This window comes from Danio rerio, chromosome 18 (genome assembly GCF_052040795.2).
Source record: "Danio rerio strain M-AB ecotype USA chromosome 18, GRCz13ab, whole genome shotgun sequence".
Lineage (NCBI taxonomy): Eukaryota > Metazoa > Chordata > Actinopteri > Cypriniformes > Danionidae > Danio > Danio rerio.
The window spans coordinates 44,287,501-44,305,000 of NC_141038.1; the positions used below are offsets into that span (position 1 = coordinate 44,287,501).

At 35.7% G+C, this 17,500-nt stretch overlaps 2 protein-coding genes across 4 annotated transcripts in view; both read right to left on the bottom strand.

The window, feature by feature from the left end:
* Positions 1–17,500, bottom strand: part of grk7b (G protein-coupled receptor kinase 7b) — an 845,646-nt gene that overhangs the window by 230,420 nt on the left and 597,726 nt on the right. The gene's annotated exons all lie outside the window — the stretch shown is intronic.
* Positions 1–17,500, bottom strand: part of rasa2 (RAS p21 protein activator 2) — a 241,741-nt gene that overhangs the window by 198,505 nt on the left and 25,736 nt on the right. For all 3 annotated transcript variants that reach the window (XR_015515223.1, XR_015515224.1, XM_087293381.1), the window contains exons 2-5: positions 15,284–15,407; positions 10,949–11,055; positions 10,754–10,848; positions 1,202–1,278 (exon numbers count right to left, since the gene is read on the bottom strand). Coding sequence is in view for 1 of the 3 variants with exons in the window: in XM_087293381.1 (XP_087149507.1) it covers positions 1,202–1,278; positions 10,754–10,848; positions 10,949–11,055; positions 15,284–15,407 (403 nt within the window). In the remaining 2 variants the exon portion in view is untranslated. The remainder of the gene's footprint in view (positions 1–1,201; positions 1,279–10,753; positions 10,849–10,948; positions 11,056–15,283; positions 15,408–17,500) is intronic.

The window sequence follows — 17,500 nt, forward strand, 5'->3', positions numbered from 1 at the left end:
TAATCACTTTAAAAACAACAGGTTTACCTCATTTTTTAAGCCAACCAATCGCTTTTAAAACCACAGGTTTTACTCAATTTATGTCAACTAATCGCTTAAAAACAAAAGGTTTAAAACATTTAGAAGTCAACTAATCACTTTAAAAACAACAGATTTACTAACATTTTTAAGTCAACTAATTACTTTAAAAGCATCAGATTTGCTCTCTTTTAAATAACATCAACTAACTAAAGCCAAAATATAATGTTTTATTTGCTTCTGTTAATCACAAAAGAAGATATTTTGAAGAATGTTAGAAATCGGTGGCCATTTACTTCCATAGTACTCACTTTACAATTAACATGAGTAAATTCATTAATTTTAAACTCAACTCACTGCTTTAAAAGCGATGGGTTAATACATTTTATTCATTTATTTATTTTTCTTTTTGGCTTGGTCCCTTTATTAATCAGTGGTCGCCACAGCGGAATGAACCGTCAACTTATCCAGCATCTTTTTTACGCAGCGGATGCGCAATTCGTTGGTTCGTAATTCGTAAATTTGTTGGTTTTACAGTCAACTATCTGCTTGAGTTTACTCAAATTTAAGTAAACACAACTAAGTGCTTTAAAAGCAACAGGTGAACTCAAAAATGTAAGTAAACCTGTTGTTGAGTTTACTTAAATTTAAGTAAACAAGTTGCTTTAAAAGCAATAGGTTTACTACATTCTTTTTAAGTAAAGTCAACTAATCCCCTTAAAAACTACAGGTTTAATCACATTTTTAAGTAAGGTCAACAAATTGCTTTAAAAGCTATGGGTTTACTCCCTTTTTTAAGTCAACTAACTAAAAACAATGGGTTATTCACTTTTTATAAGTAAACTAATTAACTAATGTCAACTAATCTCCTTAAAAGCAACAGCTTTAAGTAGCATAAACTAATCGCTTTAAAAGCTAAATATTTTAATAGTGTAGAGCTCAAACGTTTAAATACATGAAAATACAGAATTCAGAATAGATGGTTAGAAAAAGGCTTAGTGAATATATCTACAACCAGAGTATAAATAAGCCTACTAACCACCCAAACCTTGACCTCTTCTATTGCGCTGTAAACCGTGTAACGTTACAGAAAAACAATGGTTCATGTGTATGCCAATTGATGTTGAGCTTGAATGCAGTAAGCATCTACAAAAACACACGCTGACTAAAAGAAGTGACTTACTGAACCACAAGCTGTTGGCAGATGGATCCATTCTCTGTGATCAGCTCATTCAGCTTCATCTCTAAATGAACTTTCCCCTGCCAAAGTAGAAAAAAAGAGACTTATTTCACAATGGCCAATACAGATGTTCAGATACACTTCATTCAATGGAGTTATCTATAGGATAACACAAGCAAACAGTCACAACTCTATGTGCTTTATTGTTCACTGTCAAGTTGTCTTTGCGTCACATTTGCAGCTATGTGTTTGAGTTTACTAAAGACATTTCTTTCAAATTTACAATAAAAATTTTGTCATTTTGAGCATTTTTTTGCATGAAAGGAAAAAAAAAACATGTTTTCATACTCTATATCCATTCTTCAACAATAAAACACCTCTTTCGTGTTCAAATACTTTCGTTTTATTTCTAAATCAGACCTAATTAAGCTAATGGGCTCTATTTTAATGATCTAGGAGCAAAGTTTAATTGAGTTCACTTCATTTTAAGTCAACTAATCACTTTAAAACAACATGTTTACTCACATTTTTAGGTATAGTCAACTAATTGCATATAAAAGCAACAGGTTTACTCAATAAAAAAAAAAATTAAGTCAACTAACTGCTTTAAAAGCAACAGGTTTATTTACTTTTTTCAGTCTAAAATGCATTGTGCAAAAGCATTAAAGGCATGTCTGAATCCACTTCCGTTATTTTAAGTACTGAAAAATATGCTTTGCACCCTGGCGCATGGTCTAAAAGTGTTGTGCTTATTCTCTTAATGAAGTGTGTTATTATTGTGTGTTATAATAACACACTGAACACTTAACACACCCCACACAGACTCTTCCATAACCCTCACTGCACATCATCATTATGTAGCATGCACTGCACTTTAACCAATCCATACCTGAAACATTACTGCCTACAACTATGTGGACACCTATTCATTGTACATATCGCAGTCAATTTTACATTGTCCTATTTTTTTGGGAATATGTCGTTGTATTTTGCACTGTTTGTATTTTGCACTGTCATTTTATTTGCACTGTCAGTATTTTGTACTGTCTGGAGCCAGCACCTAAGCTTTTCACTAATCATAGCCCACGTGCTGCTGATGATGTGACAATAAAAGTGATTTAATTTGATTTGATTTGATTTGGGTGTGTTTTGAGTTTAACATGCATTAAATCAATCAGAGTGTCATCTCCCATTCCATTTTAGAGTCGGTTGCGTTGCACCATTGCACATTTGCTATTTACATGCCGGACTTTGTAAATGGAAAAACTGAATGTTTCACTACCGATTCATTCTATTCCACTTAGACTCTTTCTCTTTACTTTTACTCTTTACTTTACTCCTTTACTTTGGTGGAAAAGGAAACGGTGTTGTATGTACTTGACTGAAGACATCCATTAGGCTACATATTTAATTTCGTTTAAGCGCAAAGATTTGTTTCAAAACTATTTCTAAATTCAGTTCTTATTTCCAGCAAATGAAAATGAACAATAATAACCAAGTGTGGTCAAACAACTGAATTAAATCCAAACACACTTCCTATTGCCACGTATAGTGATGCATACGCCTACAAAACCCGACAGATGGACAAATATAAACTTGTTTTTATTAAAAAAAATATAAATATGTATATAATAAATAATAATATTAATAATAACATTATACAAATGCAAATTGTCATAAATAAACTGAAAACAGCCTCTCGATATAAGGCATGGAGGCAGTGGTTTTTTTATTTATGTAGAAAACAATTGTTTTTGTTACTTTTTTTTATAATTATTTTTTAGGGGTTTTCACCTTTATTAGGATAGGACAGTGGAGATTTCACAGACAGGAAAGTGTGGGGAGCAGAGATAGGGGAAGGATCGGCAAAGAACTTCTAGCCGGGAATCGAACTCGTGTCGCCGTGAGCACCTTGGTGCTAACCACTAGGCTATTGGCGCTGACATTTTATTCCTTTGTTTATTTTTTTTTTGTGAAGATATTTGTGTATTGCTGTACATCCTGTGTATGTTAAGCAATGTGTAAGTGTTTTGGACCTGCGTAGGCGCATAACTAACAAGCTCTGTGCAAGACTTTAGACCAGCTTTTAGTTGGTCAATGGCACAATCCATTTCAGTTCCTCAAAATAGCAACGCGCCAACGATGCGCCTTAACACACCTCCTTTTTTGACCGGCACATACAAAGCGTCCAGAAAAGTGGCACAAATGGATTTGCTATTTAAACAATGTGGTGCAAAACGTGAAAATTAGGGTTGCGCTGGTCTGAAAATAGCAATAAATTGCACCAAACACATCTTGCACCTTATTGCGCCGGGTGTATTATAGAGCCCAGTATTTTACTCATACACCTAATAAATTTTTCAAGATACTAGTATTCAGCTTAAAGTGACATTTAATTAACTAGGATAATTAGGTTAACTAGGCAAGTCAGGGTAATTAGGCAAGTCATTGTATAATGATGGCTTGTTTTGTAGACAATGAAAAAAATATATTGCTTAAAGGATCTAATATTATTGACCTTAATAGTTAAAAATACTTTCATTCTAGTCAAAATAAAACAAATAAGATTTTCTCCAGAAGAAAATATGTTATAGGAAATATTGTGAAAAAAGTTTGTTGCTCTGTTAAACATCATTTGGAAAATATTTGAAAAAGAAAAATTCACAGGAGGGCAAATAATTTAGACTTCAACTGTATATATAATATAATATAATATAATATAATATAATATAATATAATATAATATAATATAATATAATATAATATAGTATAATATAATATAATATAATATAATATAATATAATATAATATAATATAATATAATATAATATAATATAATATAATATAATATAATATAACATAATATAATATACACACAGTTGAATGCAAAGTCTGAGTCAGAGTCCGGACTTGCATCATGATGGACATGTTTATGATATAATATGATATATGTTGAAATAACCTAGCCAGTCCAATTCGTTGAGACTGATAAAGTCAGAATGAGAAAGAGTGCAAACAGAGGAGAGGTGAAGAGGAAAGGACAGGGAGGGAGAAGGAAAGATAGAGAAGAAAAACAAAATAAAAACGCCCACATACTCCTACGCAATATTTTGTGCAAGTTCCTTTGAGAAACGACACGAGAGCGCACTGATAACTCGGTGTTAACTGATGTCTAATGCAGATACTGTATTATTGAAATACTTTTTAAAAATGGATACTTTGACTTTGTTGAGCTTAAAATGTACTTAACCAATGAACTCCTTAATAATAAAAGATAACCACATGGGTTAAGATTAGAATTTAAAATGAAAGGATTAAGGTTAGTTAAAGATTTCTAAATGCTAATTCAAAATACTTGTCATAATCACCCTAGTGACCATATTGTTGATATTTTATGAATATAAAATGCTGATTAAAATATATTTAATTATACTTTTATTTTATAATATTCAAAGCCATTTGTAAATGCATTGTAATATATTTGATGTATTATATATTTAAGATTTTCTATGAGATCATATACTTTAGATATTTTTGTACACACATTACATTATTCAATGACAAAGCTAAAGCTGGAACTATCTAACAAAGTAACTAAAGGTCACGATGCAAAAAACAGGGAAACACAATAAATAAAAACTGAATAAAGACAAAATAAATCAAGATAACCATAAAAAAATGACATTTTGTTGTTTTGCATTTATTTTTGCAACACCTTGTTTGATTAGGATTTGAAATTAAAGGATTAGGGTTTGTACATAGTGCTATCAAAATATTAGGCTGGTTAAAGATCTGTAAGTAATATATGGGTTAGGGTTACAATTAGTATATTAAAGTAGTACAATATGAAGAGCTAATTCAAAACTCTTGTCTTATTCACTGCGGTAATCCTTTTTTAAAAACTTTATGATTACAAAATGCTGATTAAAAATATATTTTTGAATACTTTTATTTTATAGTTACATACAAAGCAATATTTAAATATTCTTTAATATATTATATATATTTAGATAGATATATTATTTATATATCTATATCTATTAATATAGACTTATTTTCTATGAGATGCTATATTTTAGATATTTTGTATATACATTGGTCAATAACATATGCAAAAGATTACAATGTGAAAAATTGGTAATTTTTTAAATACAATTTTAACAAAGAAGGAAATAAATAAAAGTAACTATAAAAATACATTAATTTGAAATTAGGCGAGGCGATGGCGCAGTAGGTAGTGGTCGCCTTACAGCAAGAAGGTCGCTGGTTCAAGCCTCAGTTGGGTCAGTTGGGGTTTCTGTGTGGAGTTTGCATGTTCTCCCTGCTTTCGTGTGGGTTTCCACACAGTCCAAAGACATGCGGTACAGGTGAATTGGGTTGGCTAAATTGTCCATAGTGTATGAGTGTGAATGAGAGTTTCCCAGAGATGGGTTGTAGCTGGAAAAACATCTGCTGCGTAAAACATGTGCTTGATAAGTTGGCGTTTCATTCCATTGTGGCGACCCTGGATTAATAAAGGGACTAAGCTGAAAGAAAAAATAAATAAATAATTTGAAATTTAATAGTTTTTTTACATAATTATTTGCCTTATTTGACACAATACTTTTTGTACTTTATTTTTGTTTGTTTAAGGTTTTTCTTGAAAAAGATTGAAAGAAAAACAAACCATTTCTCCCAATATTGCAGGTATTTGTTCGTTTGTAATATTAAAGAAAAAGTCATCCTCTCCATATTTTGAGCACTAGATCCAATGTCCAGCCTTTCAGATATTTTAGGGGGTTCGAGCTACTTAAAAATCTTAAAAATTATATATTTTCTTGGTTGCTAGAAGATTTTTAATAAATACTTCTATTTTATAACAATTAACCTGGGAAATATTGCAGCCAACTTAATGGTAAAAGACAAGTGCATTCCATCACCAAGCATATTTGTAATTACTTGCATAACATCCTGCCAGACAGTACAACTAAATGGCTGGCAACTGCAAAATTTGACACCTTATTTGAATTTAAATGTATTATCTTTCTAACCCTTTTATATGTTAGGCGATTACACTATTATTGTAATCAAGATAACTTAAATAAAGCAGCGTTGTTTAAATGACACCAAAACATCACTGAAAATCTATAAAAATATTCATTTTTAAAAGGGATGTACTCACTAATGCATTCATTCATTTTCTTTTCGGCTTAGTCCCTTTATTAATCTGGGGTCGCAGCGAAACGCCAACTTATCAAGCATATGTTTTACACAGTGGATGCCCTTCTAGCAGCAACCCAGCACTGGGAATCACCCATACACACTCTTTCATACACATACTCTACGGCCAATTTAGTTTATTCAATTCACCTGCATGTCTTTGGACTGTAGAGAAAACCGGGGCACAGGCCCAGATTGGCTAACCAGGAGGACCGGGAGAATTCCCGGTGGGCCGGTCCATTTTTTGCCCACGAGGGCTGGTGTCCCTAGCTGCTTGCACTCTCAGCAGTCGCACTTTTTTCATTGGTTTATTTATTTGACCATAGCCTCACTCTTTTAATTCGTTATTTTGCCGCAGCTCTGCTCTTTTTATTTATTTTCTCGCAGCCCCATGAGCAAAATGCAGCCTGCAGGGTAATGATGACAGAAATCATTCGACCCCAAACAGGGGCACCTAAGTGAAAATAAGAATTCCAATAATTAATATTAATGAATATTACACCTGTCAATGAAGATCAGATGATTCACTACATTAATAAATCTGACATAACTTGATCAGAAATTTAAAAAGGGGAGAAAAAGATTAAGCCATCAATAGAAAGTTATACTGTGGTTAAGAGTCTTGCATTAAATTCCAAACGCTCTGGCATAACAGTGCCATTGTGGTCCAGTGGTCAGCACTTTGCGTTACGACGCCGCCGACTCGAGTTCGAACCTGCCCGGAGTCATTTTTTTATTTATTTATTTTTTTTCATTTTTAATGTGAAGACATATAATACTGTTTGGGTTACATTTTTTTTTTATGTGTGTGTGTGTGACCACCGTTACAAAGGACTGGACATCTATAAAGAATTTAGCACAGAATATATATTCAGATATTGCACTGAGGTGGGCCGGTCTAAGTCTTAAAACTCCAGGGCTGAAAAGGAGTCCCACTCCGGCCCTGCCGGAGCACCCGGAGGAAACCCACGCCAACATGGGGAGAACATGCAAGCTTCACACAGAAATGCCAACTGACCCAGCCGTTTGCAAAACAAACTCAAATATGATTACATGATTATTCGGTTTGAAAATAAAACAGATGTTGAACGTATATACAGTTGAAGTCTAAACTGTGAACTAGAGGTCTGCATTCCCGCGGGCGCCGCGAGACCCGACCAGATTTCTACGGCGTGGGTATAAATTTCCGAATAAATCACGGGAGCGGTCGGTAACGGGTTTAATTTGGGACGGGAGCGGGCTGTCTAGCAATATCGCTCCCGACTCCCGAGTGAGCACGCGTATGTATGTGTGTAAATGAAATAGCGCGATGCTGTGTTTAGCTTGTTTGTTGCAGTATGTGTGTGTGTGTGTATGTATGCGCACGCGCAAATGAGAGATAGAGAGCTTTGCCTCATTGCCTGTGTTTGTGCTTGGTGCTTATGAGTGTGTGTGAGAGGGCGCGTGCGCGCGAATGAGAGAGAAAGCTTTGTCTGTGTGTGTGTGCTTGGTGCTGTGCGTGTGTGTGTTTATACAGACAGCTTGTTATAGGCTGTCTGGACTGTATAACTGGGTGATTTTTCGGTTTTGTTCTCCCCCCGCTCTTTAGCGGGATCGGGCGCGGCGGATAGAAAACGGGGCGGGTCGGGCAGCGAGACATCAAGTGCTTAATATAAGCGGGAGCGGTCGGGTTCCGGCTAAAACCTGGCGGGTGCGAGCGGGATTCAAAATTTAGTCCCGCGCAGATCTCTACTGTGAACTGTGAAACATTAACAGAGCAAAGAATGTTCACAGTATTTCCTATAATATTTTTTTCTTCTGGAGAAGGTCTTATTTGTTTTATTTTGATCAATATTATTAGCCCCCTTAAGCAATATTTTATTTTCCGATAGTCTACAGAACAAACCATTGTTATACAATAACTTGCCTACTTACCCTAACTTGCCTAGTTAACCTAATTAAGCCTTGAACCTATAAGCTGAATACTAGTATCTTGAAAAATGTCTAGTTAAATACTATTTATTGTCATCATGCCAAAAATAAAATAAATCAGTTATTAAAAATTAATTATTAAAACTATTATGTTTAGAAATGTGTTGAAAAACATTTCTCTGCCATAAAAAAAAAAATCTACAGGGGGGCTAATAATTCAGAAGGGCTATTAATTCTGACTTCAACTATAAACAAGCTACAATCAAAATAATAAGTGTGTTGAATACTTCTATGTACAGAATGAAGTGCTAAATCTTCAATCTATTCAAAGAATCTTGTGATCTAATCAGTGAAACCTGCAGAATGTGCAAGTGTTGAGCAGAGATGTGTTTGCATACTGTACAATGACCTAATAATACATATGTGGAAACCTAAAAAAAAAACACATGTTGTGTGTAAATAAGATGGTTTTTTGAGTGTGTAACGGCTATTTGAACACAAATATTAAGGGAGGTCTGGTGACTTCAGACTCGCTCTGAACGTTATCTGGCATCTGGCACAAATGCCACCCATCTTAGGGTGAAAAACACATCCATCGCAGAGTGTTTAACCACAGTCACGAAGTAACACTCCAACATGTCGACTCTACTGCTATTTTAGAGTTTATCAATATTGCTCAGTATTTTCAGTTTTCTATAGTTGGTCAAGCGCGCACACAGACACACAAAAACACTGTACATTAGAAGGTCTTGTTTATTTCCTGAGCAAATAATGAGCATTTAGAAAACACCAAGTGTAATTTCATTCAGAATAACACAAGATAAAGAAACCAAAAATCTTGTCAGTCACATTTATGATAAGAATCATATGATGACATGTTGAAAAACTTTAATTATCAATTTATCAACTTTAATTATTATCATTAATTGTCATTTTTAATACTTATACTTCTGAGTTTTACTTATTTGTCAAAATGTGATATTTCTAAAATATAATAGGATTTAGTAAATGAAGATTTTTTCTGATCACCAGTTTGATATACAATAATCATTTTCATTTATTTCAAGTATATCTTACTCTAGAACTTTTTTCTCCCATATTTAGACTTTTTCTTCTTAGAAGTGTGAGACATTAAAGATGACATTTTACTTGCATTAAAAAGGCTTTTAATTTAGTTTTAATAACAAATAATAATAATTTTTAAATCATATTTAATTTAATTTATAATAATATTTGAAACAATTATATAAAACAAAAATAATAATAAATATATAACAAAATAACTAAAGATGAAAAAGCATATATAATTTTTCTTTTTTTTATTATTATTTTGTAATGAATAATTTTATTTACATTTTAATAAAAAAAAATATATATATATATATATATATATATACAAACACACACACACACACACACACACATATATATATATATATATATATATATATATATATATATATATATATATATATATATATATATATATATATATATATATATATATATAACAACAATAAAAATAAAAAAAACAATAATAATTAAATTCTATTTAATGTCATTTATATTACCATTTATAAATTAAATATAAAAAAATTATATTTATTTATAACAAAATAGCTAAAAAACTATTTTAAAATTTAGAATTTTATATAAACGTTTTAATAACTAAATAACAATAATAATTAAAAATCATATTTAATTTAATTTATATTCATATTTAAAACAAATGTTTTTTTTAAAAAACTTCATCAATAAACATCAATAAAAATATATATATATTAATGAAGACACCAAAATGGGAACAGGTTTTAGCTCCAAAGGTTTCACTAAAAAACTACTCTTCAAATATGATTCAGGTGATTTTTATGTTTAATAACACAAAACTAACAAAAAGCCCACACAATATTTACAGTGGTTATAGCAGTAAGCATTCAATATATTATTATCAATCCACATTCACGACACTCAAACACAACATTAAAGCTAGCTAGCTTGACTTTTCTTGATGAAAAAGGTGGCAACCCACTATTTGAAACTGCCTTTTTGTTCGTTTCAAAGAGGCAAAGTCCTTTACGTAAACACTTTTTGTTTCTGATACAGTCAATCCACACCCCCTGTCCCCGGTTCTGCTGAATAGTGAATCACACTTGTGTACAAAACAGAGCCCGTGCATACACCATACACAAAAACAGGATGTGGAGTTGAGCTTGCATCTGCTTTCAACTCATAGGACCACATTTAAGAGCTGACTAATCATACACTGATCTCATTGGTTACGGACACGGCGGTGAGTAATCAGAAACTCACTTGATTGGCCCAGACCACGGCTGGAGACAAACCGCAGAAGGGAAGTGAGGCTGTGTGTGCTTATACGTTGGGTGTGTGTGTGTGTGTGTTTGTGCGTTGAATGACAACTTGTGTGCCATCTAACCGTCCACTCACCTGAACTTCTGAGTGTGGATCCACAGGCTGTAGTTGAAACCAGTTCTCTTTCCCGCAGTACTTATACAGATCTTCCTTCCTGATGGCTACTTTCCCTGCAAACACACACGTACGTCAGCTTTAGTTGACATGTACACTGTGCATTAGTCTTGTAAACTGTGAGGGAGAAAAAAATAAAGGACGAGAGATACTGACCTACAGGTAGATCCCTTATTTGGAACATGCTCTTGGCGTACACGTAGAAGGACAGGCATTGGAACGGCCGCGGAATTTCGAAGTAGAAATCCTCGCTATAGAACGGACTGAAAAAGAAGACAGAGAGGTGGAGAAAGAGATTATATTCTGTGTATACAAGATTCTAAAGTAAGGGATTAAGGCTCAATCCCAATTCTACCCATCAGCCCTTCCCCCTACCCATCGTTTTGCATGTTCACACCAAGGGATAGCGGTGTCCCAATTCTCTTTAGCTTGAAGGCGTTGGGAAATCATGATCAGCAATGGTTAAAAATTGCATGACATTCGTAGTAAACCATTTGTTAAATATGATACGCAATAACTTTCCACTTTTGTTTTGGGCTGCAGGCTTTACACTTTCATGTGTCAGGAGTCTTCAGCAATTTATTTAGTTTTTATTTAGGCAAAGGCGAAATGACCAGGAAAAAAAAAATAGATCGGGCGTTAACTGACAGCTGATAATAAAAGAGCGCCCTTTTCGCCATTCCTGTATTTGATCTATTCACAGGGTGTCATTTTTTAATGAATGTTTTACTATAGTTTATGAGAGAAAAGTTCAAGCTTGGCCATCTTCTTTTAAATCTAGGCATTTTTAAATTAGTAGGCATCCTAATGTAATGGCCATTTATGCAGGTGATGTATGCAATAGTTTATTGACCTGGATCTGTCAGGGTTCTGCAACTCTGGTCTTGTAAGTTCTTGTTTTGGTGGCAGAGTCCGGACACTAGCTCTGTCTAGTCCTGTCCTGTTGTGCTCGGCTCGAGTTTTCTTGGGTCGAGCACTTGTTTTGTCAGTGTGTGTGTCTCCGTATGAGCGCCATTTGTGAACGCGCATGGACCGTGCGTATCCTCGCTTGATGCGAGTGCGTGAGGTCTTTGCGTGTGTGCAAGTGCGCGCTTCCGTCCAGGTGTTCACGTTCGTCTGTCTGCAGCGTGGTGTTTCATTTCCAGCGTCTCAGTCCAGTTGATTTCGGTTTTGGTCGGCGCTGGGATGAAACATGCACGCTGCGTGTGTGAGTGCAAGGTGAGTGCTTTCATTCATCGTGTACTCGTGTCTTGCGTTCAGTCTTCTGTTGTTGTTGTGTTTAGCACGTGGTGCGTGTTTACATGCACCGTGTGCTTGTGTTGTCATGAGCACGCGATTGAGAGAAGTTATCTCATTGGCTTCGTGTTCAAGTCTTGTTTTATGTGAGCGCATGGCTTGTGTTGTCTCTTTGTGCCATGTTCTCTCCCGTCTATTGTCTAGTCTCACCCTCCTTGTTAACCTATTATTAGTTAATTGTGTTCATCTGGTTGTATGTTCATTTACTTCTGTTTATATTCCCCTCATGTCTGCTGTCCTTTGCCAGTTCGTCATCGTTTCTCTCCTTGTCCTGTCGTGTGCTCCAGCCCTGATCCCTACCAGCCTGCCCAGTCAAGGTTGTTTGTTTGCTTGTTTGTTTGTTTGTTTTGCTAGTGTTTTCCCCCTTGGGGTAGTTTGTTTTGCATTTTATTTTTATTATTAATACATTTTCATGTATCTGCATTTAAGTCCTCGCTCCTTTTTCCCCGACTAAAACCGTGACAGGATCCTGTCAAATCATCAATAACCAAATCCAGCAAATTGTTTAATCCATGTACGAAGAAAGGACGCCAGGTTTCCCAGTACTTGGTTGTTGCTGGAAGGGCATCCGCTGCATTAAACATATGCCGGAATAGTTGATGGTTCATTCCACTATGTTGACCCCTGATAAATAAGGGACCAGCCCAAAATAAATGAGTGAATGAATGAATGAGCCTCTTGTGGGTAGGTTTTTAGAAGAACTAAAAAATATATAATGTATAATCATGTTAGTCGAGTAGCTGTATATAATCAAAGTAAGATCTATGAAAAAATAAAGTGATTGTGTACAAATGCACATTGCTTTGCATCTTATAAACACAACAAAGCCTTAAAAATACACTCTGGACCACCTCTTTAACATGAGAAATATTGCAAAAGAGGGATGTTAACTATTCATTGAAGACTGACTAATCAGCAAAGTACACCTTAGTACGAATGGAAGAGTACTAATTTTTTTGTGCATTCCAATTTGCTCAAAAAAAAAAAAAATACACACAATATTCTTTCACGACTTTCAGAGAAGGAAAAAAACTGTCAGACTGAGAATGCCATCAAAAAAAAATGTCAAATTTACTGTCCCACCCACAGATGCTGCACTACAAACACAGAGCATAAACAGTAATAAGATTTTTTGATGCAAAGATGATATAGTAGAAACGTCTAGCTTTATAAATGTACATACACTTTAAATAAAAAAATATAAAAACTTTAGTGGATTTAAGAAGCTACTGACCTTTAAATCATTACAGTCTTGTGAAATGGTTCATTAAAAACACAACAGAAACAGAACAGAGAATTAGTCACCATCCAGGGTGTGTTGCGTTGTGTTGTGCCTCGTACGTTGTGCACAGCATGATCAGATCATTAACTATCCTAACTGAATTAGCATAACATCTAACACAACTGGTACATTCAGTTCATGAGCATGCAATTATAAATATTAAAATCGCATGCATAAAAAGACCAAAGTGGCCTGATAACTAAATACCATAAGCATGGACATTTTTGAGTAAGCACCGGCCTTGTTGCATTCTTCAGATTTCCTTAATATGCATTATATCCTATGCACATTTTTGAAAGAATATAACACACAGTAGCACACTAAAATAGATGTGACTGTCTGTACATATGAGGCAGTGATTTTGAGACCTTGTATGTTGAACCCATGCAAACTCCACACAGAACATCAACTGTCCCAGCCAGGACTTGAACCAGCAACCTTCTTGCTGTGAGGCGACAATGCTAACCACTGAGCCATCGTGCAGCCCCAAAATAAGTTATTTTGAGTGAATATTAGTAGAATATTACTAATAACTACAAATATGTTTCTCCATCAAATCTCCTACCAAATAATTTTAATAATCATAGTACATAGTAATCTATGTAATTTAAGGAAGTTGCTTTGGATAAAAGCTAAATGACTAAATGCAAATGTGTAATCAAAAAAATATGACCATGTAAAAATCTAGAATCAAACAATTAAAAAAACAACAGCTTTAAAAGGTTTAACATGTGAAAAATGACTGCAGCGCAAGCTTTGTGACTGCAACAGTCAAATACCTCAGCTAAGACTTGAGAGGAAAATGATCATCCACCCACACACACACTCCAGCTCTCTCACACAGACACACACACACACAAATGACACACACTCATAGCCCCCGCACTTAAGAGCGCATGCGCACACACATACATTCACACACACAAACAGATCCTGACCTCCCCGCACACTGCTACAGGTGAAACACTCAAAAACACAGTGCATGACCACGGATTCAAATCAGGTTGAACAATGAGCCAGATGAGAGGAAGAAAGATTAGAAGAGGCGAAGAAAGACTTTAGGAAAACCTTCACGCTCTGAAAGCGGCTGATTGCAAGTCAGTGTGCATGTGAAAGAAAGACAAGGAGCGATGGATAGAAGTGTGAGAGAGAAAAAAGTGAGGGAAGGCGTAGGTGGACACCCTTCCTTAGACACAGCCAACAAAGCCCTTTGAACAGAGGGGGAAGAAACACCGTTGTGAAACACCACCAGAGGAAAAGCCTTCAGAAAGAGAGTGAGATAAAGCAAAAGTGCTTCTTTCAATGACTAGACGCTTTTGCGACCCGAAAAAATACACAGTGTAATACCTTCGGCATGGTCTGATATCTAGACGAACAATCAGATGAGGCAAATCTGCTGTACATGCAGTGAAAAGACTAGTCTGACTGTAATAAAATGATTAGCCCTCCTATGACTTTTTTTTTCCTTTATCAAATATTTTCCAAATGATGTTTAACAGAGCAAGGAATTTTTTCACAGTATTTCCTATAATATTTTTTCTTCTGGAGAAGAATTTTCTTTTATTTTGGCTAGAATTAAAGTCTTTAATTGTTTTAAACCATTGTAAGGTTTAAATTTAAACCACAAAGTAGAGTAATACAGCTTTACTATTAGTAGACCATTAACAAACACTACTTCATTAAATTATACAACTGTCACCGACCAAAATAAAAGTGTAATCTTCCTGCTCTTGCTCGAGTTACGTACACGACGTACTGAAAAAAAACAACAGGTCTGCATTTTTGTGAAGCAGCATGAAAACCACATATATGAGAAAAGCTGTACTTTTAAGATAAATATCATCCCCAACAGCATCAGCATGTAGCTTGCATGCAAAGGTTGTGGGCTACTGTGTATGTGTTTACAGTCTCACCTTACGCTCTTCTCGAAAACCTTTGTGCGATATACTTCCTCCTGGTCCAAACTGATGGTACAGAAGGTGCAGAGGTCGCGGAGACGGTTCGGCCCTGAGTTCGGACCCAGATGCTTTGCTTCGCCTGTGTAAAAAAACACAAAACGCACGACGCTTAAACACTGCTACTCACATTATTGTACACTACAACCTGAAAGGAAATGTACACTGTAAAAAATTAAACTTCAAATTAAGTCATTATACCTTATAGAATTATAAGCTTAGTTTACCCACAATTATGTTAGTTACCCCTTATGCACTTGAAAAAATTATTCATTGTATTTGCTAGGCTTGGGCGATATCCAAATTTTAAAACCGTCAAACCGCCTCCATATTTTACCCCGGTATCCGGTATTACCGGCGTAATAAAAAAATATATGACGTAAGGCTCAGACAGCGTCACCAAACTGTAGGCTTGAGCCTAAACCATTCAGAAACTGCATAACTTCTATGCGACCTTAGGCTCGCGGTCAGAGAGAGAGAGAGAGAGAGAGAGAGAGAGACAGAGAGAGAGAGAGAGAGAGAGAGAGAGAGCGCCAAGCGACGCAACGCACAGCATCTCTCTCTCTCTCTCTCTTACACACACACACACACACACACACACACACACACACACACACACACATCTCTCCCGCGATTTATTCAGAAATTTGCTCCCACACTGTAAGAAATCTGGCCGGCTCCCGCGGAACAGCAGCGGAAAAGCAGAGAGCTTTAATCGGGCCATAAAAATTATACCCGATAGGTCCCGAGTCCGACAGGTACATTTTGATTGACAGCTTTATCAAGCCCAACCCGTTTACAGCCCGACATTATTCAAATGTGCTCATGAACACAGCTCTAATGCATTTTGTCAAGAATGAGTCATTTATATGTTTTAACATTATTTATTCGTAACAAACGTAGACTATAGGCCACTTGGAAGTTGGAACAAATAAATAAAATAAGTCCTCTGTAACATCGTAACATATCAGCACTCTATAGGTCTAGGTACATGCACTAAGCCTTTAAATTGGCCAACACACCAATGAAAAGAAATCTTGCTTAACAAATCAAATTAAAATAAACTCTAAATGATGACGGGTATTTTGGCAATAACGAAATTAAAATAAAGGCTCTGCAAGGTTTGTTTCTCCACTTCTCTTCACAATCTGGCATTAAGGCGGCGGTGAAGCTGAATATTAAAAGAATAATGCCACCATTAGCCTGTATACTCTTGTCTACATTATGATTATATGGTTTAATTAATATTTATTCATAATTGAAAAACCCTTTACTCACCAAGATTAGGCTACGTGTGTTTGTGGAGGAACATTATTAAATCCACTGGTTTTAGCGCAGTCTTGCGCACATGTGCGTCCAGCAGCTAAACACCCTTTCCTGCGGCTACAGGTCGAGATGCAGAGTTCTGTTCTGGCTGATTTTGCAAGTTTTGGGTAGGATTGTTTGGTTATCTTCTACCAGTCAGGAACATCCATTTAATTTTCCATGACAGCGGTTTAGTGTAGCGAGCGGAGTGGCCTCGTCATTTTACCTGTCAGCTTGCGGTTTAGGGCTCTACCGTAATACGCAGTGTATGAGCGACCGCAAAATACCTGCGGCTGGAATAACCGCTCTTTCTGAGCTAGTGACTGACTTGACCGCCGTAATAATTCGCTTTTTTTACTACTTCATCATCATTTGTTTCACCTTTGCAGGGATTTATTTTAATGCAGGGATTTGGATTTTTTCGGGTCTCGCCGGATTCGGGCAAAGATCTTCAGCTCTAATGCAGACCTCTCGTTCATATTAACCACGTCTCCCTTCTGTTCAGTCGAAACTGCCAAACTCACGTCACGTCACCTCTCCCTCTCTCCCCCTCCCTCTCTCCCCCTCCCTCTCCCCCTCCTTCTCTCCCCCTCCCTCTCCCTCTCCCCCTCTCTCTCACCCTTCCTCTCTCTCTCTCTCCTCCACACTGTCCCGTGATGACAACCACATATACGTTTTTGTAGGCATTAAATAAAGGATATTTAATATTTTATGACGGTATAACGGTATTGAAACTGACACCGTTGCTATTTTTAGATCCCGCGGTATACCATAATACCGTATTACCGCCCAAGCCTAGTATTTGCTAAATACTTTTAAGGTAACTGGTTGCAAACAACTGATATGGGCTGAATTTAAACAAACTATTTA